The following is a 25,196-nucleotide window of genomic DNA, read 5'->3' as shown; positions in this document are numbered from 1 at the left end:
TTGTGACCGTCAATATTTTTCAGTATCACTTTCTATACTAATACGGATTACATGTCATAGCTCCTATTGATATTGGATATGCATAGTGAATGTCTGGGGGGGGTACATGACAATAAATGGGTTATGACAATCGGGGAGCACTTAGTCATGACTTTGTGCCAGCCTGTATCGGCTACTGGTAGCCTCTTTATCTGTGTTGGAAGCGGAAGCCTGCATTCACGCTTGCAAATGCATTTAGTGTGCGCTGATTATATTCCATCTGTCCTGCCCCCTGATTTGGATGGAACCAGTCAGCTGAGGAAAAAGCTTATTCCTTCCAAAGGCCTGGCATTCTTCTCATCAGTTTGGAGGATTATCACTGGCTTCCTGTGTGGCCACTATTTTGAAAGTTTAGTCACATGCTAGTCTGACTTCCACTACTATTGAAGATTTGGTTAATCAAGACCTCTTGAGACCATTCAGCTATTTGGTAATCAAAATCAACATCAGAGCTGTGCTGTAATTTTGTTACAGCTTTTCTGCAGTGTTACTTTAATTCTGCATTAACATGGAGTCCAAAGTTTAAGCTAATTTGTGGTTTCTGATAAGTGGAAATTCATTAACATTATCTGGGGCTGTGCCAGGTGAACCTTTCGAGTGACAATATTTACTTTTTTTTGTAGGAGTACTTGAGGTTTCCAAACACATTAAGAATATACAAGATCACAGTGACCTAGTCTTTTTAATCTTCTAGCTAGCTAACATTGCAAGCTGCTTCCATATTCATAAATCGGCTTTGGGAAGATTCAATCTTACACAGATGCCATACACAGAGGAGGGGCCAAGTATTTAACCTGTCTGCAGATTCATCCAGATGGTGCATTTTTAACATATTATTTCTGCAACTGTTTTACTGTGGATTATATCTTACTGTTGGGATGACATAGCAATGGTGGTGGTGGTGGTGGGGGGGCGGGGGGGGTTGCTCTGTGATCGGATGGTGGGGAATACTTTTTTTAAGGCCTCATTTAGTCCATACGAATGAACAGTTTTTAAACCTGAAATGTAACCAAATTAGAGTTTTAACATGGTAAAGGCAAGTAAGGAAAACATCATATCAGATTTGAAGTCGACCCCAACCTACAGAACATTAGCTGCAGCCACAGAGGGCAGATTGGGGTCTTTAATATTGTAATCTTCAGGGCATTTAACTCTGATCCATGCCATTTATTATGACAATTCAACTCTTCAAATGAACACCAGTATACCTTTTCAGAATGAATAACATGATGATACAGTACACTTTGCCAGCAGTATTTTTGCTATAATGCAAGCCTCCCCTCGGCTCCTTGGGAGCATTAATATCCAAGCATGTCAATTCCTACACAATTCTCAATGTTTGGCAATGCTGAAAAATATGCAAGCAATAAAAAGCATATACATTAAAGAATCCAATTCTGAACTGAACCAGTTATACAATAACAGTAAACATAGATTTATAGCAACTCCACTCCTTTGGAAACCCACGTGGTAGAAATAATTTCATGCTGTCACAGCATATATGTTCACTGAACTGAGAATCTCCCACAGTGCTCTAATGGCATTCGCCAGGTTGTCTGCGTCCTTTGTCGTCACAGCACTTGGTAAACCTCTTGGCCACTCTCTTGACGAACCTGACCTTGCCCCGGGCCTTCAGTGTGGAGGTGTACTCATGAGACTTCAGCTTGATGTAGTAGTCTGAGAATTTATTGTACAGGATGGAGATGGGCATGCCATTCAGAATGATCCCAAAGGAGATGCAGATGAAAGCGAACAGCCGGCCCAGGACGGTCTCTGGAAACATGTCTCCATAGCCCACAGTGGAGATGCTCACCTGAGGTAAAAAGAACGGTCATGTTACCTCTGTTGGCAGACCGCCGGGAAATTACAACTGGACTTCAATACCACTGTGCAGGCAGTTTGGTTTAAACATTGCAGTGCAGTCTGAGCCCTGAGATGACCCTTCATCTTGTACAGACCACTGCACCTTTTTCTTTCCTTTCCAAAAAAGTTGAAAAGGAAGGTTTTGAGTGAGGAACAGAAGCATTCCATTTGCAGTGGTCTCTTCATATTAACCCCTCTATTCCTCACTCAAAACCATTCCTTTTTGAGTTTTTTGGAAAGGAAAGAAAAAGGTGCAGTGGTCTCTTAATTTCTTCCAGAGACGACAGGCCTGTGAGGAGGCCAAGGAGAGTGCATATTAGAAGCTTTATGTACAGGATTAGTCAATGGGTGGGAAGGACAAGTGACATAGTGAGTTTCACCCAAAGGCCCCGCTAAAGCTTTTTTAATGAAATTACAGAATAAAAGCACTAGGTTGGACAGTGAATAGACATATCCATATGAAAGATCTATTGTCATGTCCTCATAATTCCTTTAAATGGGGTTCCTCAAGGGATGTCCCTAAATGCTATTCCCCTGGCAGAGCATGGGACCCTGAGTTCATCCCTCCTTTATGCCGTTGCATTCATTTACCACGTTAGAACTGTCAGCCCTGATCAAAACAGGACGTCCAGACAGGACAGTGATAATAGGCTACTGTAACAGGAGTGTGACGAAGTCATCCATGCCTGGCAGCACGTTATTGACCAAAGCTACTTAGTCCTGCACGGAATGTCAGCGCAAGTGAACAAATCAGAATCTGCAGGTGTCAAGGAAACAATGTTGTTCCATGCTATGTAAAACCCAATCGTTTGTGTCATCAAAACTGTACTAGTCTACCCCATAAACACCTTGAAAAAGATACACATTGATATTTTGTATTATAACAATAACAGTTATTGTTGGAACATAACAGTACAAACAATTCAAAATAAACTCAACGACAACGTCATACCAGCCTTTCAGCAAACGAGGCCCACTTAACTGCACTACAACCTCAGACACAAATCGGGGCGAACTTACAGCTGCCCACCACCACGCATGAGGGATGCTGGTGAAGTTGGTCTGATGCACGTCGTGCTCCACCGTGTACACCATAGCAGAGAAGGTGAAGATCCCCATTGCGATGAAGAGGAAGAGGCAGCCCACCTGCTGGTAGCACTGGCGCAGTGTGAAGCCGAATGCCCTCATCCCGGTGGAGTGACGCGCCAGCTTCAGGATACGGAAGATTCTCATCAGACGCATGATTCTCAGCACCTGGCCAAGTTTGGCCACCCGGCCCACCGTCTCGATGTCTTGGTGTTTCGCATACTCATCGCTTTCGAAGCACTCCAGCACCAGCTGCAGGTAGAGGGGCAAGATAGCCACCAGATCCACCCCGTTAAGGACACTTCTCCCGAAACGGCTTAGGTCAGGCGTGGACACTAGGCGCAATAAATACTCCATGGTGAAGAATGCGATGCAGAAGGTTTCCACGTACTCCCCGTAAGTCTTTCCGCTCAGCTGGCCCGTGGGGGTGGTGTACTGCATCTCCTCCACCGTGTTCAACGTCATTGCCACCAGGGACACCAGCACGAAGAAGCTGGAAGCCACAGCCATTAGCTTGGCGGTGACCGAGGAGAAAGGCTTTTCCATCATATTCCAGATCAAGCAGCGTGTCTGGCCGAACGCCATCCCGTGGAACAGCTCCTCGTTTTCCTCCGTCTCCACCTCTGCTTCCAACTCCCGCTGGATCTTCAGCTGCTCGTTGAGCTCATCTTGGCGCTCCTCAAACGAGTTCCGGCAGCAGCGGTGGGTGTTCTTCATCCTCACTCCCCAGTAGTTGATCTCTTCCAGGAAGTTCCTGGGACACACCTCATCCTTGATCCAGAGCACGCCCGTCCGGTAGAAGTTGAAGATGTTGTGGAAGATGTCAGGGTCCCTGTCAAAGAAGAACTCATTGTTCTGGACCATATAGTCATCACAAAGGTCCAACTTCCTGTTGTGATCTGTATAGGTTGCCAGGCGACCAATCCTTGTCTTGGGATACTTGGCAGCCAGTTTGTAGGAGATCTTATACACCTTGCCACCCACATTGATATTCAGCATATAGTTCGCAGGAGAGTAGAGGCCTCGTGTTGGAGAGATATTTACATCTTCATCGTCTTCGTATTCTGCGTAAATATCATAGATGTCTCGGCTGAGCTCTTGCATGGAGTTCCATGGTTTCACAAACTTGTTTTGGGTTAAAGGAACATTGTAGTCTTCTTCCGGGTCCTTGTATATAAGACCTGCTCCCCCAACTTTGTAGTTGGGGAAGAGGCTCTGTCTCCTGTTCTTGAACATCCTGGCTATCTGCCCAGGGCACTAGTCAGAAGCAGCGGCTCGTGGAGTGGTGCAGATGCATTTCTATGTGTCTAATATCATCCCCTGAGTCACTCAAGGCAGTACACCAGGAGAGAGAGAAACCACCCTGGCTGTCTATTATTGCTGACTGAGAGGATCTGGGTGCTTAAAGTTTTAAATACTATTATCCCCTTCCAGTCCCTTTACTCTCCTCCCTCTTTCGGTTGGACTGTCTCTAGTTTTCTGTCTATGCCCCCCCCTGTCTTTCATGTGCCTTACATTCACAGATCAAATCCCCTTGCCGCATCACGGAACGCTGCGTGCTCTATCACAGATCCTAACTGACCTTCTTGTTTGTGGGAAATAGTCAGGATGCATTGTGAATCCAGTTCGAGTTTAGATGTGTTTAACACTATTCCATCTGGTTCGGGACAGTTTGTTATTACTACCCTGAGGAATCGTTGAAGGCAAGGCAACCGTTGTCTGATACCAACCCTAGATTTGCAGCTGCCACAATTCACTCCAACAAATAAGTAATGGAAAACTGCAAATTAATCAAAAACGTGTAGCGTTTCATTTGTTTTTAATTGCACAAACATCCCTCCATACATGTATCAAAGGCGTGGCTTCATAATCTCTGAAAGTCAGGTTATGATATTTTACAGAGTCAACATCTATGTTGATAAGCAGCTGCCCGACAAGGTTACATTAAGGTTATGTTTATAACGGGTTTAAGGTTAGGATGGAGATGGTTTAAATATTAGTGATATTAGTATTGGTGCAAACACTGTTCATATGCAGGAGTCATAGTTTGAGATTAAAGGTTGCAATAGCTAGGGTTTATACCTCACATCAAGTCATATATTTAAACAGTTGAAAAAAGGAATAACTGCTCGGATCAAAAAGGTGACAAAATGCATGTTAAGCTTTTCTGAATAATCGGGCCAGCTGGAAACATAGCGTATCGGGTCAACACACACACACACACACAAGTTTGTACAGCTACCCTCATGGGGACCAGAAAATAGAAATTGCATGCTCCCTTGCCCTAAACTGAACCCTAAACCTAACCCTTACCCTAACCCTAACCTCAATAAAGTAACATTTATGCCTAAACTTTACCTAGATGTAATGCCTAACCTTAACCCTAAACTTAACCAACAACGCCTGGACCTTAAAGAAACCCCAATTCTAACTATAAAATCTATTGTAAGTTTGATCCTAAACCTAAACCCTTAGTCGGAAATTGACTTTTGCCTCACGGGGACCGGCAAAAGGTCCCAATGAGGTAAATTTTTTCTGGTTTTACTATACTCATTAACACACGCGCACGCACGCACGCACGCACGCACGCACACACAAAACTTGGAATGATTACGGTCCACAAGAGATTCTTTCCTTTATCAGAATGAACAATACCGCCTGCTATTTGTCTCTCTAGACTTAATGTGTCAAGAGCTGACCCACAACTGAGCCTAATAAAACTGAATTAAATATTGAACTAACAAGGCATATTGTGCAATTGGTAGATATCACTTTCACTGCAGTTTACACTTAGTCTCATTGTTTTGTACAGTAGGCTAATGTAGCCAGACATTTTGTTTAGGTCTTCATTCTATGTTCTAGTGAATTTATATGGAAAACAGGTGCAGATTTTTTTTTTTATATGATTGCTTTTGTAGATCTAACAAAAACATCCTTCCATTATCATCACTATGTAGATAGAGGGCAGTACATGCATTTCAATGGTAGACTACATCAGTGGTTCCCAACCACTTCCCACACCGCAACAAGAGCAGAAATAAGTAGAAGTCCCTACGGATTCTGATGACCTCATGCAATGTTTCCCACTAACACTGATCTGCATGCAACTCTTAATAAACCACTGGCTTATATGAAGGATTATAATCCTAGAGGCACAATAACAGGCCTCAGGCCTGATTCCTACAAAAATTAACCCTTAAGCCCTGGGTGGAAGGGACAACTCCAGGTTACTCCATGCGGCTTGCGTCCTGTAATGCCAATACAAACTCATTAACAATCAGACTCTCTCCAATTGCAAATAACTGAACCAAAGCAAAATTCCCCACTTTATTGCATGTAGGTAAACTTCGCTGTGACACTACCATCTGGGATAAACAATCCAGTTAAAGTGATCTTAGGGAACCTACCATCCAAACCTGTGGTAAACCCAGGTTCAACTATGCCCCTTGTTGGCTTATTCCACTTAACTATTTTTACTTGTTTTAACTCTCACTAATGCCATGCAATCCAGAATGATCTGAAAGGGATACTGCCAACTTACTCTGCAGAGCATTTTGTATCCATATCACAGGTATATTCAAAGGTTGTTTTCAATAATTAACAGACGTTTCCGTGAGGGAAACTGGAGGTGGGAAGGTAAAATGTTGTGGCTTGGTGTTATTGGATTGATTTAGTCAGACTACCACGCTGTGCATGATTTCCGTTACCTCAAAGCTTAATCTGCTCTGCAGTTTTTTCAGGCATGGCTGCATGCATTTGAAATACAACTGAAATAACCAGTCTGTCAATCATTAAACAGGGGCACAACACTTGAATAGTTACACTCACAGCCTTGTAAAACCCTTCCTGTTCTGGGTCTACCTCTCCTGTAGTGTGCATTTTCCGTCCCGCTCTGATGCATTTGAAAGCCTTCGATTGACAGCATGTACTACAGTATAAGAGAACTGAAAGAATCAATACAAAACCCATGAACAATGGAAGGCCTAAAGGGAAAGTGTGGCGTATCAGCGAATGGAGCAGGAGTTGTGCATTTGGGAGGTTTTGCGGGGCAGGCTGTCGTTTTAACCATTTCAAGCGTAATGTGAGAGTTGTAGTAGTGGATCCAGGGTGAGTTGAATGCATGCATGAGGGTTTCAGCAGCAGGCTGAGGGGAAGGCCCCAACTTGGGTAATGTTACTGATGTGAATGACATTTACATGACATCCTTAGGGGAGGTGTGCCAGTAGCCTCAAGGAACCATCTGATCTCACAAGCCGTTTCTCTACACTGTAGGAGAGCCTCAGAGATCTGGATGGTTGTAAGTGGACACCCCAGGACAATGGCAGGAAATAAATCCAGATGAATTGTGGTACTAAAGCAAAGACAATTTACTGAAAAAGCAAGCATCAGTTTTTGAACGACTCATGGGTCTGTTTTATTTGAAGTGATTGCAAATAACTTTCTTCACGATACAGAGCTTTTAGTCCCCCTGTACAAGGCTAGAAAAGGTCACGGCAATGGCACACAAACATACAAAATAGTTTAACAAATTCAGTTTTAAATACATATTGCCCTACCCTGGTACTATGCCCAACCATAGCAAAAATTGATTTAGTCAAATGTATACAATCTTATTTACAGCAGAACATTTGATCAAAGTGCTTCAGAGTCCTGATTCTGTTCTTACGGGAAGAAGGTTTATGTACAATGTTTTACAAATGCTGTAGTACCTTCACATTCCTTATAGAGCAGTCGCACAAAAAAAGCTTCATAAGAATGTGCTTCTGGAGGTAATGTTCATAAGAAAAAGAAACATACATCTTTAAAGACAGTACTGCCTAAAATATGCTTTTCATAAATATTCGGAGACGCACATCCGCTAGAAGACTGAAGAGTCAGAACCAGGATGTCCCCATGTACCACCTCTACGTCACACACACACACACGCACACACAGGATGACAGTTCTCAATTAATGCATGGTCATGAACTGGAGAAACTTTGAAATGTTTTGGAGTTAAGGAACGGGGAAGAGGCCAAACCCCTGAATACTTTGGACAAAGTGTGAGTAGGACACAATTCATTTATCATATTCACACGACTACTAACTCGAACATCCCTTGGAAAACAACTTAATGCACTTTAGAAGGCATCTGGCTGTAGCCCTGCAACAGTAGCAGAGGTTGTTGGCATGGAGACCACAGGTTCAATAAACCGATGGGGGTAACTTGGCCAGTTGGTTATGATAAGTCATCTTCTGTGTTCACCACTGATATCTGTCAGGATGACAAATGCACAATGGAGAGTGGTTACTTAAAAAGGCAGAGACAAGCAGTTAGCAGGCAGTACTGCAGGTGTGATGTTTTTGTCCACTGAGAACATTCTAGCGGTTGAGCAAGAACCTAAAATCTGGTACACATTTATAGGAAACACCTCCCCTTTTTATGGTTGTGCATTAAACAAGATTTTACTGAAAAGTATTCAGTGAACTGAAAAAAATAACTACCAATACAACTCACTAAGCGCTACTACATAACATGCAATGGAGTGGGTGTAGTTCTCATGTAACACTGGCTAAATGGCCTTTCATGAGAAAAGGATGAGCGCACATGAACAAACATGAAAACACATGAAGGAGCACATTATAAAACCAAAAATACCTATACATTTAAGTCATGGTATAGCAAACATTTTAGTTGTATTCAAAATTAGATTCAGGTCTATTAATAAAAAAAGTTTAAGAAGTGGGGCAAAAGGAATACACAAGTACTTGAATAGTACATTTCAGGTATTCGAATCTGTGCCATCCCTACTTTTGGCATCATTTACATCAGTTCACTCCCAGCAATGACTAGAGAAGAGACCTTTAAACTTGAAACTTATGTATCACTCCTTCCAAAAGCAGCATTAAACCTGCAGCTCTCTGATCAACACTTGGCTGAATGTCAAAAATGTGTCCCTGTATTTAGAGCAAGTCCATTTGTATTGGTTCGCTAGTGTTTGCTTCTTTGTAATTGAGAGTTTACTTGGTCATGAAATGTACAGCCCTAGGGCAAGTCATTGAATAATTAGAATTGATCTTAAAAGGATTTATCTGGTTAAATAAAAATCAACCAACATTGATACAGCTTCTACTCCAAATTACCACATGTTGGCTACATCTATACCCATTTGAGCATAATGCAGTCCTATTAGAGCACTAGCAACAGACTATGTAAAGCACACCATTTGTACCTAGAATGTTTTACATTTCTATATAACCTACAGACGACACATTTTTATTAAATTCTAGTAATTTAGCAGACCTCAAATCCAGAAATTACAGTTAGTGGCGTTTAACGCAGGCCTACATTCCATAAGACTGGAAGGTTTGGCACTTGGGCTTGATTTTTTGTTTGAGTGTGTTACATTGAAGGGACAAGGTTGATTCAATCACATTGAACACTGAACTATTGCAGTGTTTTTAAAACCTAGGTGAAGACTGGCACTGGCCTATCCATGGCATACCCTTCATTAGGGTCCTAATTGCATTGACACTTCATTGAACCGGAATAATGTGAGTAACTTCCTATGTCGCCACTTAGCAGTTGGCAGATTTGCAAAGTGTTGAAACTATTCAAAAGCTTAGCCAGAGTCATCATGGCTCATTCTCACAATTCAAAGCAATTAATGTATTTTCTGTCACTTATTACTCAACCTTCCCTTAGGTTTATGAACTCATTCCGATACGCATTCGCTTTTAAACAGAACAATATCCTATGACTTATTGATTACATATTTAAAGCCAAATTTGGTCACAATTGTTTCCCATAGCCAAATGTCTTTTAAAACCGATGACATTTGATGGACCATGTTTTGGCTATGTTAAAACAATGAATTTGTAAGGGATTTTTTACCTTGATAATGATCTGCAAAAACAGATTTGTTCTGCATTATGGTCTCTGAAAAGTTGAGCAGCTTAGAGGGAATCTTGTTCACCCAACCACCCTAAATTCACACAGGCACGAAGACAGACATTGACTCCCAACCAATAGAGCAGGTTACTTACTGCTGGGTATGTGTGGCCTATATTTGAGGCGTGCCGGCTAATGTCAATGTTGAGATCTTCTTCCGTGGTCTTCAGGTATACCGGATTGTCAAAGTTCATGCTCTTTTTATTCTTCAGCTGCCAGTTCCGCCACATCAGATAGCCCCCTGCAGCAGCCATGGCCAACAGCACTAAAGACGGGCCAAACAAAGGAACCGTCAGCAACACTGTAGCTTGAAACAGTTCAAATCAAGCTCAAGGTCAAAGGTCACCCCAGCAGTTCAATCCAAGGGTTACTCTAATAAATCCTGACAGGTCAATCCATAACTACAACAGCTAGGAAATCCACTGAACCATTGCTTATCCCCCCCACTTATCATACAGTTGAGTGGCCATTGCTTAATAGATCACTGCAGTGTGATGGGGGGGGGGGGGGGGTGGCAAGCCAGCGAGGGAGAAGGAAAAGGCTTTTACACTAGTACTCACACACTGGAAGGATGGCCCAGGCTGCTGCAGATCCTCTGGCCTTGTGGCTCACCTCATGGATGGACGTACTGACGTTGGCCTCTATGAGAGAACGTGTTAGTCTGACTGGGTCCATTAAGAGACCACGTGAACATAGAAGGGTAACATGGGTTCTCGGTATTCGTCGGCATGTAGGTTCAGATCTGTTGTAGGAAGTACGGACACATTTCGCAGCAAGGATGACCTTGAGGGCCTAAATTAAACCAGTAGTCATGCATGGACAGTCCTCCTAGCAAACGGCATGACTGGTGGTATGAGACGGGGGTGGTGACGTGACTTGCAAACAAGTGGGTGAATGGAAGGGACAAACAAAGGACAAACGCTAACAATCGCTCCTGCCTGTGTGCCAACTGGGGCCGCCAGATGCCTTTTGGCAACACCCAGGAGTCAGCTGATTTCCAGGACATTATACAGCACTCAGGAGCTGACAGTGCCAGGCTGACAAGTGTTTTGGCACAGTCACAGTTTAAAGAAATCTACCACTGTTTTCACCAAGGGCTCAATGCACTGGCTGAATGTAGTGACTCAAGTAAGGTTTGGGGAACTGGGGCTGACTAGCCAGGCCTGGATGGGAGAAAACGTTTAGCACTACGGTTGCTTTGAATGAAACCAAGACCAGGATCAATACAAGCATCTTCCAAATTAAACAAAAACCCTCAACGAATTTCTTTACTAAAAAGCAGGCTAATCACATGAATCCACTAGAGAAATGCAATGTTACTTTAATGATGCCATTATGCATGCGGCCGACTGCTAATTGTACAAGTCATTAAAACGGCTGCCTTTGAACATTCCCCAATGGACAGCATCAATGACAACTCAAAAGCCACGCAGACATTCCTGAAGCTGTCGAACAACTCCAGATGTCTAAGTGAATGACAAACTTCCCATAGACACCAGACTACAGCTCCCCGGTAGCAGGCTGCATGCTAACAAGCAGATCAATCGAACCATGACGATATGTAGTGCAGGGGAGCCGGGCAGTCATTCTAGTGTGAAATTAAATAACTGACATCCGTTAACACAGAAGTCATGACTGAATTAGGTCCTGATGGACGGCTGTGGCCAGGAAACGCAGCGGGCAGGCGGATGGCATCGTTACCTTTGGGGTGAGTGGGAGGAATGTGAACTTCCCCAGCATCCTTTGAGGGGGCTGAAGGTGTCACTGTTGTAAGAGAGCAGAGTAATGCTTTGGCAAAATGTACAGCTTAGATTCACACACTAACTACAGAAATGCCTGTTATCAAGCCAAATGTGATCACTGTCACGAAGACATGACGTTCAGCAAAGTGAAGCTGAATTTGACCATGTGCAGAAGTGGTCAGAGTAATAACTGTCCTGCTGGCCAAGGGTTAGGGTAAAACCAAGCAGAAGGACCTAGTGTAGACATTACTGTAGGGAGATGGTGTCGTTATGAATGGCATGAACAACATGAAGCAGAAACTGCAGCACAGATAAGGACCGCAAAATATACAAACTGATTTATAACATGGTGTAAATGTCATCTTTTTCCACTGATAATGGTAATAAATGCACAGGCAACACTGCATGAAAGGTGAAAGCGTGTTATAGGGGATTAGTGAAAGTGGTATTCAGCAGTTCAAACAATGACAGGGAAATATGCCCAGGGAAGCACCGATTACGCCAGCAATTGGACTATTACATTCAAAAAGTAAATTGCTTAAAAATCTAATTTACCAATCGTGGTATCGTCTGAACTCATTTGCTTTGCATTATACTATGTCGTTTTTGCGCAAGTCATGTGTCCTATTGTTTCATTGATTTTAATTTTGTCACTGTTTTGTTAAAGTCCAATACCTTATTTATATCCAGGCATTGTAAAATGGCACATTTATTTTAATTTCACAGAAAATGTTCTACTTATTATTGTGCTTGTCTTAATAAAAGACTTAAACCCAATGATACACTATTTCCATGTTTAAATTAAAAGCATTTTCAGCATTTTGTTTTAAAACCCTTTTCATGCCAGGGGACACCGCAAAAAATTTTCAAAACATCCACATTGCCCAATCTTTCTAATCGGGGCATCCCTAATCCCTGCACAGTTTCAGTAAAAAGGACCAGGCTGGAGATTTGGAAGAACTCAAATTCATAGACAGAGCTACAGATGCAAGGACTGCCCAGCCATGATATGACAGTTTGAAACATGCCTCCGTCTAGCGCATATTTAAATTAAACCATGTTTACCAACACTTGAAATCAAGCTGATAATTTGCATTCCACTTAATTAACCAAGATACTGAAGCATGGTCTTTATCCAGGCACTACATTTAGCTACTCTATGAATCAACAGATGAATGTATCATCTATAATAGACAGATGAATGTCATTTATCTGCAACTTAAACAATTGATGCAGCAACTCAACATCGCCTCTTTAATGTCCATGGTGTGCAGAGTCTGAAAGACCTTGGCCCGTTAGTACCTCGCCAAAACAAATTGGCTCCTTTCATCCCACTTAAAGAAAAGCGTCAAGCCTGCAGCCTAGCATTCCATCAATTACCAGGAAATACATTAAATGAATTCAATTTGCTTTTATTTGGGTAGAAAACAGCACTTTCCGGATCGAATCTAAAGAGGTCTATAAACCATTCACCAAGTGACGTCCCTCTAACCGGCCCCTACGATCACCCCACAGCCCCTCGGCACCCTGGGTGGCGCATTCACTCACAGGGGGTTTAAAAGCATGCCGTCACCACTAGCATGCTATTCCCAGACAGTGGACCTGGGAGGGGAAGGGAAGAAAGCAGCATGGAGGCGCCCTCTAGTCAGAGTGATGAAGCCGAGCCTGCCACAGACACTCAGCCAGGCTGCAGCTGTCAGGCTTCACAGGCAACACATTTCAACTGCCACAAACACACAAAAGCAGACGTAGGGGGAGAAGAGCTTGGGCGACTATGAGGCAGAACGGGAACAAAAGGCCCTGGAAGACGGAGGATTCCAGAAGAAACGACCAGGCAGGGTGAACGTCGTTGTACTTGCCTGGTCTGCAGCGGAGGCCATCAGAGGAGAGCGTCTGGTCCTGGGGACACACGCACGTGTATTTGGGGGAGTATTTGTTGATCTGCGGTGCTGGCAGGCACATGTAAGAACAGCCACCGTTCGGACCCTTCTCACTGCACCAGTTTGTCCCTGTGTGGAATTAAAAAACAATTTAAGGAAGAAAAAAAAAAATCACAGGAAACCACTTGTAGACTGGAATATATAACTACTGCCCAAATTTGAACCACACTCAATTTAGCCAATACTACAAAATTGTTAATATTCTTTAAGGACTGTAAACCCTTTTAAACAGCACTCTGCCATAAGCTAACCAGATGGATAGTGACTGGTCTAAAACAAGGATCCTACCATGATCAATGAAGTGGTATACCAGTGGGGATGACTAGTCTGCAGGGTGGACTTAAACTTACTAAAAGGTACCGCAGGGAGCTGTGGAGTTGACCGCAGATCAATTTCCATGGCATCCACACACAGCCCTCCCAAGCACCCTTGGTCAGGGCTAATTGAACATGCCCCCACCCCACCCCACCCCACCCCTTCCCCAGTGATCAGGCTAACGGACACATCTGGCAGCCTTACCGGACAGCTGGATGAGCTCATGGTAAACAATGATGTCCTGCGGTTCGTTCAGATTGCTTGCCAGGGTAATCACGTCAGAGCCGGTGAACTTGTTCGCTCCGTAGATCGCCTCATTCTCCCCATCTGTCCAGAACACTCGATCCTGAAACAAAATCAGTCAGACACACAAACCCCCAAGAGCAGATGTCATAAAAGATGGCTTGGGTCTCATGCTTCAGAGATGGAAAGGCATGTGAAGACACTGAACAGCCATTTAATCCAATACTGGGCCAGTAATTCTGCCAAACGCCCAGAGGTCAACACCATTGACCCTCACACATACTGAGCAAATCATAGGCTTTACAGAAACCTATTTATGGAGTCTAACTAATCCGTTTGAACAGCTTCAGTAAATGACCAATTATAAATGTCAATAGAGATTGGTGTCGTCTGTTCTGTAACACTAGCAGTAGCAAGAAGCCAAATCAAAGAATCCACAATCACAACAATACATTTCTCTGCCAACAACAAGATTAAACTTGCATCACAAAGCCACTTTCACAAAATGTTATTATTTATATCACCACCCTAACAGCCACCAATTATGGTAGACCCGTACCTCAAACACTGTGAGAGCAAAGGGGTGAGCAAGGTATTCTGGGGACTGTAGGACTTTCCTCCGGTTGTCACCATTCAGGTCAATGCTACAGAGCATGTGCAGCTTGGAGTCCACCCAGTACAGTCTTCTCTTGATCAGATCTAAGGGGGAAAACAGGTCTATCACGCTGCGCCATTAAATAATAAAAACAATTGAGCCACTTCAAAGGGTAAATGCATTACACATTTGCAAATGCATTAGGTATAATCAACAAATCAAGCTACACCCACCCAGAGTAATGCCATTGGGCCACTGAATATCTGTATTGACCAGGACCTGCCTGTCAACTCCATTCATTCCTGACTTCTCGATCTTCGCTGGCTCACCCCAATCGGACCAGTACAGGAATCTGAAGAACCAAAAGAGGGGATCAGTTGAGCAGGCGTAGCGTAATCGTGAGGGGAAAAATGGAAGCTTTCAGAAACAGTTGAATGGGAATGTTGATAGTAATGAAAGGTATCAGCCTCACCCAGAGAGTGGATCCACAGCGATGGATGCCGGCTCTTTCAACCCGCTGCTGAACAGAACTGTCCGTTTGGTGCCGTTGAAGTTGGCCACCGTGATGGTCTTGGTGCCGAGGTCCGACCAGTAGATGTTCTTATAGATCCAGTCCACTGCAATCCCCACTGGTGTCTGGACGTTGTCAATCACCTTCAAGTGACCTCCTACGTCTCCACGCTTATCCAACACGGTGCTGAATGGGCATGCATAAATAATTATATATGCTCAGTGCATTTTCATTGTGGACACCAGGGGGAAAAAATTGTCAGAAACGAGCGATAACAGACCATCTGGAGGGTTAGACTTCAGATCATGTGTGATTGGGACAAGTTGCTACCTGAAGATGGCCTTCTGGCTCAAGTCAGCCCAGAAGAGCCTCTGCTGGTTGAAGTCTGCATCCAACGCCACGGTGTTCCGCAACTGCTCCACTATCTGGGTGTACTCCCTCCTCTCCAGGCCAAGTTTTCGGATGTCCCGTCGATTGGTAAATATCAGACAGGGTTCCTTGCCTGAATATGAGAGGCAGTGAATAGGTCAAATCCAGTGTTTTGGTAAAGCAGGGACATGATGCCAAACATTCCTGCAGTTTAGATTGAACTAGACCAGGAAGAGCATGAGCCATGTAAATGCCTGCTGGCAGATCAGAAATAACACAATTACTCAATGAGATGTTTGAAATGTTAATTAAACATGCCTTAAATGCTGAGATTGGTGGAATGATTGAGATAATGGAAGACAATCAGATGTTTTATCCCCCCCAAATCTGTCCATTGGCAATGGGGTTGTAATGGCGATGCCAAAATCTTCCCAAACTGAACATTAATGGAGGATCCCCAATATTGATTGCATTTCTTTGCACAAAACCATTTCCCACCAGCTGCACCTTACAAAAGCACATTTTAAAATGCATCAATTAAAGATACACATTGATCTAAAGCACAATTTGTATAATGTCAAGTTTCTTAACGTTTTACAGAATATTATACAAAAGGATGACAGTTCACATAAAAAGGAACCATTGGGGTTCATGACCACATTGACAACTACTGGGGGAACAGCCTGGAATGGTTCTTCAGATTAAAGAGGGAACAACAGCACTTATTTTTTGTTAATATATATTCAGGTTCACAGAACAGACTGAACGAAGGTCCCCACGCTGAACAGTTCTGTAGAAATACATCCTGCTGCATTCCTGATGTGCTCCATTGTAAATGACATTACAATGGAGCACATTGTTTCGGTTTGTTGCTGATGTTAGAGAACAATGATTACAAGATACCGAGTTGAATACGGTCCCAAAACAACCCAAACTGCGCTTCTCAGTTCAGCTCAGATCAAGGACGTCGTAATCTATATCACCGTCATACCGTTTGAACGGGGATTCCTTGAAGTTCAGCAGCTCGAGAGGTAAAACGCATTGTTAAGGGAAGAGGAACTGGATGAAAAGCACAGAGCCTGTTGGAGCTGATTAAACGAGATACAAAACAGCACCCATTAGCGATGCCAATTCCCCCTAGCGAGCCAACATCTGCTTCTGTCTCCGCTTGTTGAGTCAACATACCCACAGCTTTACACACTCCTGTGGTGGGGTCCATCTGGTATCCATCATGGCATTCACACTTATACCCTCCCTTGAGGTTGATGCATATCTGACTACATATCCCAGGATTCATGCATTCATTGACATCTGCAGGGAGAAGAAACGAAGTCACAAGGGTCACATCATCCCACCCTGGTCAACAGGAGAGCTTGGCTAATAAATGACAAGTTTTCACATCCTGCCAACCCATAGGGGGAGCAGGATATTGCCCACTTTAAAATGGAGACTCAGTGCTGCCCATTATCTGATACTGTAACCTAGAACTCGGTAATACATAACATTTAAGTTGAACATTACTATGACTACCTTGAAATGTAGTCATCTCAATACCATTGAATAATATGCACTTGATGCTGTTCTATCTTAGGCGGTTCTACTGAACAATGGAAACAAGTAAATCGTCATATGACTCTACTGAACAGTGGACAGTTTCTATTACCTTGTGTATAGGTAACCAATGCATGAAGCACCTACCCCCACAGGTCTTGCGATCAATCAACTGCAGTCCAGGGCTGCATTGGCACTCGTAGCCAATCACCATGTCGCGGCAGAGGTGAGAGCAACCTCCGTTGTTCAACAGGCACTCGTTCAGGTCTGAAACGTGAAAGGAGTTGTCACTGAAGTACTCCGTTCACAAAGGCCCATCAGCAATCAATCACTCACTGACGGGCTGAATGATGTGTATTAATGGGACCACAGCTCTGGAAAGAGGCGGTGACTTGTTAGGTGAACAGGATAAAACTGTACAGTCTTCGACACTGCTCAGCCTCTCACGGCCCCCTACTGATTACCAGAACGCCACAGGTTCTGTTCCTCTCCGCCACTTACTACACTCCTTGATGGGCTCGTCGCTCCAGTCAGGACAGTCCCGGGCCTTGTTGCAGACTTTGCTCATCTCGATACACTCCCCGCTCCGACACTTGAACTTGTCAGGGCCATTGCACTGGGTCGCTGGGTTATAGAGAGAAAACAGCTGCATGACAAACATGAACATGGACCAGTTCAAGTGACACACCGTGGACATATGATGTGGAATTCACAGTCTGAAATGACGCATAACCTCCATGTTATCCTGAAAACACATTTCTCTTGGGCAAATTCCTACAGGAACAAAACCTGATTCAGGAAGCGTTTTTGTAGTTTATGTAAACAGGCTAATGATTATACTTCCGGCTAAACACGTACAGTTTTTGCAGTTGATCTCATCAGTGCCGTCGGCGCAGTCACGCAAGCCGTTGCATTGTCTGCTGCTATGGATACAGTTGCCGTCCTCACACTTGAACTGGTCCGACCGGCAGGTACGAACAGCTGCAGAAGAGACAGACCTTTCAGTTAGATCATTAACCCATGCTCAAACATATTAGTCTTTAAAGTACCCTTGCTTTATTTGCCATTACAGAACGCCAACACCACAGGCATGGCTACAGAAAACTCACGATAGCTGCCATGAACAAATTTTATAAGCGGAGCCATTCATTGAAATATTTATTGCAATTGAAGGCTAGGTTTATGACTTCATAAAAAGCAGATCTGGACCCAAGCGCCTGAGAAGCAAGTGTAACCCAAGCAACAAGCCATCTCGCTCGGCCTTCCCACACTCACGACAGTTGGCTTCGTCACTGCCGTCCTTGCAGTCAGAGTCCCCGTCACACTGCCACTTGCGGTGGATGCACTCCCCGGACCCACACTGCGTCTCACTGGGCGAGCATTTGGCCGGAGGAGTGGGGTGTCGACCGCAGCGTTGAGGGGACTCGTCCAATTGGTCCTGGCAGTCCACGTCGTCGTCGCAGACCCAGTTGCCAGGGATACAGGTGGCGTTGTCGCACTGGAACTCGCTGGGTCCGCACGAGGATGGGGCACAGTCCTGCTCGTCGCTCCCGTCGCCGCAGTCGTCCTCGCCGTTACAGGCAAAGTTGCGCGAGATGCAGCGGCCACTCAGACAGGTGAACTCCAGCGGGGAGCATGTGATGTTACCTGTGGGGGAAGGGGTGGGGGGGGGGTACTTCCATGCTTATTTAAGCCATATTGCATTTATTAAAAACCGGCCCTTACTCGTTCGAGGAGAAAAGGGCTAATGTTTCCCCTCATGTCTGACCTTCACCCATCACAAGGCCATCAGTCAACTCACCACAGTTAACCTCGTCCTCTCCGTTGTCGCAGTCCTTCTCCCTGTCACACTTCCAGAAGACAGGAATGCATTGGGAGGAGCCTGCCCCACAGCTGAACTCATTCACACGGCAGGTCCTGGTGTCTGCAGAGCACATGGTTGGAGGGGACGTGACGTTAGCGCATTCGTGCTTTCCAGTGCTTTAAGGGTTTGGGATGAGAAAGGTTTTGCATGGCAGTTGGGCAAGGCTGGCTAATGGAGCAACCAGTCCAACCCCTAGAAAAGGTGCAAGGCTAAATAACATTTAAAAAGGGCGTGCGCACGCTTGTGTGTTTACTTCACAGGGACTGTATTTTATAGATCGAATGACTCACGCTTCCTGAAATACTAAGCTGTTAGTCCAGGGCATGTTTGCAAGCCCATTCCCAATATTTACAAGCCTACATATAGAGTGGCTATTGATTCATGTTTTGATGCCTGTTGGTTTGGAAATAAACATTCCAGGAACATGAAAATACTTCAAAGATTACAATCAGGAACTGAAACGAGAAAAAAAAAAAACAGGTAAAAGTACTAGCTACCAAATCAATTAAGCTCAGTTTGAGGAATGCACACAAAGGCATGCTGGGTTGGATCATTCAAAGGTCAGCTCATGAAGCTTTAGAGCCACTCTAGAGAAGCTAACTCTGAGTGAGCCTAATGCAATTCAACCAGGCTCCTTAGACGGTAATGATTGGTGGCAGACGAAAGGACAGATGTGCTGCTTTGAAAATTTGATCCAAAGTGTCATCTACACCATGGCCTAATTAACTTCTGGGGAAGTAATGGCACAACAGCTGAACAACTGAAAAGTCAATTCCTCTGAATTTTCTTCACTGAACAGTTCCTCAAATCCAAAGTATAATGGCAGCGTATCGTCACTCAGACAGCTGACCAGTGATATCCCAACCTGCTCGTACACACCGAAATGACTGACACCAGCCAATATGTCCTCCAGTGGAAAGGAAATGCTACTCCCATATCACCGGAAACAATTCCATTCTTTCTTAATGTGGCCACCTGTGCAGCCTCTGTTCAACTCAACCATGTGAGGAGTGGATGGCTAAAGGGATGACATTCACTCAAACTGGCATTGCGGAAAGAGACTGAGTAACCTGATCTGGAGCCGTGTACACAAGTGGACACAGCTGTTGGACTGGCAGGCAGCGCGAAGCACGTGCTGAAACTGTGATTAAACGCCTCCACGCGGGACTGACAACGTGATCCATTGATGCATGCCAGAGGGCAAACAAAGCTGATGAAATCCAGGCAATGAGTTGCAGACAGTCTGACGTGTAGAACTGTCTTGTACAAGTCTCAATGGAACAAACGACATAAACGCAGAACAGAGTCCCTTGTCCAGGGTGGGATGGTACCCAATGACTTACGGCACACTTCCACACTCTCGTCAGACCCGTCCTCACAATCCGGCTCTCCGTCGCAGTGCCACCTCTTCGGGACGCACTGGCCGTTGCGGCAGACGAAGTCCACTTCGGCGCACGTCTTTCGAACTGCAAAAAGTCAGTGTGTTAGAATATGGGAAAACCATAACCATGTTAAAATGTAGTCCTCTTTTTTCCCATATGAAATCCTCCACCAGTATCAACAGTAGCTGTGGAGGGCCCTTCCCTGGTAGCAGTGGAGGGCCAGTTGATACTGGTGGAGATATGGGAATATGGGGGGGAAAGAGGACAGGAAAGGGCCCCATTAAGCTAATGTACAACAGTTTGTAGGGGCCACAGGCAGCGTGAAAAAAGGAAACCAATGGGCAGGTAATCCATCCAGAAACCCAAACACTAAGACGGTTACGTCAGCTTTAATTCCAAGCAGGCCACACACCCATTTCTATGCCATGCCCTCCTTTCCCTCCCCCTCTCATCTACCATGACCCAGATCTCTCAATTGAGGAGCAACACAGCGACTTGCCCAAATGCGGCTAATTTTGCACATCTCCCGTCCCTGCCAATTTTAGCTTTCCAGAACCGCTGCCGCTCGCACCAGGTCACCTTGACCCCCAGTGGGTTCAGTCGCAGCCTGGACAGAGCCGTGATAGTAAGAGGTTTGGAAAACCACAGGCTATGCTGCAGACGTCCCTCGTCTGCTGAAACTTAAACGGCGAGTGCACGTCGGCGCGTCTCACCGCAGGTGCTCTCGTCACTCCCGTCAGAGCAGTCCTCGTCACCATCACACTGCCAGACGGATGGGATGCAGCGACCGTTCCCACACTGGAACTGACTGGGCTCACATTCCGTCTTTGAGCCTAGAAGGAAGTCAAAATTGGATCACTCAAAACAGTGTACAAGGATACATGTTACAGCCACGTTGTAAATCACCTAACAGCTCTTATCCACAACAACTTTGTGTGTACACACCAAACGTTTGTACAGCTACCCTCATGAGGACCAGAAAATAGAAATGGCACGCTCCCTTGCCCTAAACTTAACCTCAATAAAGTAACATTTATGCCTAAACTTTACCTAGATGTAATGCTTAACCAACAACACCAGAAAATCCCAATTCTAACAATAAAATCAATTGTAAGTTTGACCCTAAACCAGAAATTGACTTTTGCCTCACAGGGACCGGCAAAATGTCCCAATGAGGCCAAAAAAAAAATTATGAAACAAATGGGAAAAAAAATTTGTTTACTATACTCATTGGGACATTTGGTCCCCATGAGTTCAGTACACACACACACACACACGTTTCTGACATTCCAAATGGCCTACTGTGCTGTAGTAGAACATCTGACAGCAGCCATCCATTGTGAAGCAAGGCATATGTCTCCTGTATGACCGTGGCGGTTGACGGCCAGCGCAGAGAAAAGCACAGCCAGACCATGTCAAATAACCCTGCCCCTCCGACTGATCATCCGCTCAGCGTGACGTCCTTCAGCTGAGTTTTAAGGCCTGAGCCCCCAGCAAAAATCATCCACCTCAGACAGTAGTAATTGTCCTGGGCAAAGGCTGTGAAATGCAACAGAAATGGCAACTTCCTTAAGTATTTCACCAGACAGCTCTAGTCACTGTAAGGAATGGGGGACATGTTTAGTTGACATCTGTGTCCAACAAGCCAGGTGATCTGGGTTGAGGGGTAGAATGCCAAAGAACGGTCACAAGGATTATGTAATTGCTCAGTACCGAACACTACATTTATATGGGTCCACCACAAAAAGGTCTACAGTAGAGCTAAACCTATGAGCCTTAAACCATCTCCAGAATAAAAAGACTGGAGTGGGAGGGCATCAATATGAAGTCCCGGGACAAAACTCCACATGATGGGGGTGAACTACGTGAACACAACTTTCTTATTCAACTCTTACTGCTCCTATAAGGCATCATACAGGGAGCAAACTTGCAACTCATCAGATGTGTCTGCTACTGTGCCTCATTTTTGTGCTGATGTTGCTTTGCTGAAAAGTGATCATGTAAGCGAGCCTAGGGCAGCAGCTTTGTGCTTACCCAGTGTTGATAATAACAAGCTACGTTGATGGCAGGCTGGAATTTCAAATGAATATTAGGGAATACCACAAGCACCAGGCAAACTTTCAAATGGCTGTTGGCATCTTCCATCTCGCAAGTTTCATAAGATGGTTCTTTTCAATTGTCTGCGTTTGTTTAGTCATAATAGCAGAAAGACTGAGAAACTCCAGTGAATTATGTAACCGTCAGATGTTACCCCAACATCAGAGGAATCAACACTATATGGGTGAGTCCAACATGAAAACTGCTGTAGGCCTTGGCTGCTTCAAGAGGTCTGTAAAAAGATCCGCCCACATCCAGTCATACAAGGTTCTCATCTGATTGACCATTGAACCCCGTAGATTTGATTGGACTGGGACATGCCATATATTAATTTCTGATCGCCCCCGCAGTAGCCTACTGTCTATGGACAACGTGCTTTTCAGCACGCTCAATTTCACAAACGTGGAGAATATGGCCTAGGATGCATCTGCATTTTATTTAGGTCAACCAGCCCATCTCTAATTTGCGTATAATCTTTCTAAATACACGAAGAAAAAAAAACAGTGTCTGAAACCCATGTGAGAGGCAACAAAAGCCCATAAGCTGACAACAAATACCATTTCACGGTGGAGCACCATATCCCCTTCACGCTAAACGAAATAGCTACGCACGCGCACACACCATGCTGGGGTGTATTCAACTGAACTGTGATGCAAACGTTTCGGACTAGCTAATGGTTAGAATACACCGCAGGGTATGCTAAAAAGACCTAGTATCAGTTGATTGGCCAGTACCGCAATCCAAAACAAGTACGAAAATAACCACGGTCACCTGTCTTTTAACCATGGCACCACACCTCCAATCCCCCACCCTGTGTAGGTCACCCCGCCAACAACCACCCCCTCCGTCTCCAGCCGCGCTCCCAGCGGAGATTGCGGTCTTGCTACGCGGCCCCACAGTCCATGTTTTATACACTATATCAATCCACCGAAGGCTCGCCCCCCATCTTCAGGAATACAGAAGAACTTGGGAAATCATGTAGCCTATTAAGGAATACAACAGGGAAACATCCCAAAAACAAACATTTATCTATACAGGCAAATCAATTTCAGGTTAATTTCAAACCATTAACCCAAACCGACCATGTAATGAGAATATAACTACTGTTCCAGCATAAGGAGTGTTAGCTACATAAACACAGGCGAAGGCCTTCTTCTAGGCTATAGACTTAAAGACTGAACGCAATTAGTTTAGGTGTATCCTTTGCTCAAAACGTAGACATTTTAGGACACACACACACACACACACACACACACACACACACACAACTGGAAAATGAGGACAAAAACAATACAATAAACGTGATGTGGAAAACAGTCACCGATAGTCCGTATAGGGCCATAGCTCTAGAACGAAAGCAAGATTGAATAACCTATATGAAATACCGCGGTCATTGCTATGTAAAGAAAGCATTCGCAGGTGCAATGGTAATACCCAACCGTTGAACAGCCACGTTGAGGCTAATGAAATGAACCCAAACGAAACGCTTTTATCTTTATAATTAGGCTACTTACCGTGTATAAAACCACATAGCTGAAGACATATCGGTAGGATAAGCAGCCCCAGAATAGACGTGACCATTTCGTGGTGTTGCTGAGCAGTGTGAGAACTGGCCTCGTCGTTCTGCGCTGATTTTCACGCTGCTGCTGCGGATACGACGCTTCCCTGGAGCTAACAGAAACCTCCGCAAACCATGCGCTTTTTATCTCATTTAGTGAACACTGTTCAGGCTCTCCCTCTTCTTAATCTGGTCACCGAGCTGCAAGCCATTTCCTAATTTACTGATAGCGCGAACCTGCAACACATTACCGTGCCAGCCGAGCTGCGAGTGTAAGCTTTTTCGCTCGTCCAATTATGTCATTTCACACACATGTAACTCTTTCCCTGCCCACCAATGATGTCAGGCTATGTGCAACACTATTTTGATAGAAACTGTGTTGTTTCTTATTCCATTTCATAAATGTCGCTGTGGAAATGTCTAAGTTGTCAAGTGTCAAAATTATGACTGACTGATCGATAGATTGTTTAATTATAAGGCTTATTGGTTAATTGATTGATTACTGTTTGTCATTTTAGTGTGAATAGGAAACACCATTAGCTAGACAAAACTGTGGATATAAAAGTATCTTCTAAGCAGAATACGACATAATTGCAGGTGCGTAATCTCAGATTCTTAGTGTTTCTAATGACAATGTTGACAGAAATCTACGTAATTAGTTAATGTACAGATTATCTGAACATACTGTGTGAACAGTTCCCTCGTCTTGGTTTCATTATGAAGCCTAGTGGTCTGCGGAGGAACCTCCCTCAGCACCTTGCATGTTATTTTGTAATAGTGGTGTTGTATTGGTGACACTGCTGCAGGCACTCTCTGTCCTAGATTCAGACATCCCAAATCAACATTTCCCATATGTCCATAATCAACATAATCTCAAACTCCAAAACACAAACCTGGGATTCAGTGGGTTTTGGAAACTTTGATGTTCACACGTCCAAAGCACCTGGACACGGATTCAGGGACAACGTAGCATACCAACTCTAAAGGTTAAAGGCAAACGGTGAAAGGGTGTGAGTGTGCTGCTGCTTATCTGAAAAAAGCTCCCCCGTACGCTAGCAATTTAACATTTTATTTGAGAGAATTATGTGTCATGAAGAAACTACCTGGAGT

General features: G+C 44.4%; 2 protein-coding genes across 3 annotated transcripts; both read right to left on the bottom strand.

The window, feature by feature from the left end:
- Window positions 1-987: 987 nt before the first annotated feature.
- Window positions 988-5,134, bottom strand: kcnv2a (potassium channel, subfamily V, member 2a). Its single transcript, XM_010877300.3, has 2 exons — window positions 2,923-5,134; window positions 988-1,852 (listed from the first exon to the last, which is right to left on the bottom strand). Exons 1-2 carry the CDS (start codon window positions 4,222-4,224, stop codon window positions 1,574-1,576), a joined length of 1,581 nt encoding a protein of 526 aa, XP_010875602.2. The 5' UTR covers window positions 4,225-5,134; the 3' UTR covers window positions 988-1,573.
- A 2,239-nt stretch (window positions 5,135-7,373) lies between these two features.
- vldlr (very low density lipoprotein receptor) lies at window positions 7,374-24,382 on the bottom strand. Of its 2 annotated transcripts, XM_010877301.5 has the most exons (19): window positions 24,043-24,382; window positions 21,145-21,264; window positions 20,393-20,515; window positions 18,987-19,109; window positions 18,461-18,832; window positions 18,044-18,166; window positions 17,687-17,809; window positions 17,333-17,452; window positions 16,820-16,945; window positions 15,596-15,767; window positions 15,227-15,451; window positions 14,988-15,106; window positions 14,719-14,858; window positions 14,121-14,262; window positions 13,521-13,670; window positions 11,621-11,683; window positions 10,480-10,560; window positions 10,015-10,184; window positions 7,374-8,242 (listed from the first exon to the last, which is right to left on the bottom strand). In XM_010877301.5, exons 1-19 carry the CDS (start codon window positions 24,107-24,109, stop codon window positions 8,207-8,209), a joined length of 2,595 nt encoding a protein of 864 aa, XP_010875603.1. In that variant the 5' UTR covers window positions 24,110-24,382; the 3' UTR covers window positions 7,374-8,206. The 2 variants fall into 2 exon arrangements, with proteins under 2 accessions (XP_010875603.1, XP_010875605.1); XM_010877303.5 differs by lacking the exon at window positions 11,621-11,683 and having other exon boundaries at window positions 24,043-24,381.
- Between the last annotated feature and the right edge of the window lie 814 nt (window positions 24,383-25,196).

This window comes from Esox lucius, chromosome 14 (genome assembly GCF_011004845.1).
Source record: "Esox lucius isolate fEsoLuc1 chromosome 14, fEsoLuc1.pri, whole genome shotgun sequence".
NCBI classification, from domain to species: Eukaryota; Metazoa; Chordata; class Actinopteri; order Esociformes; family Esocidae; genus Esox; species Esox lucius.
Note: the sequence above shows the minus strand (reverse complement) of the source record. Positions and strands in the feature narration are given on the sequence as shown.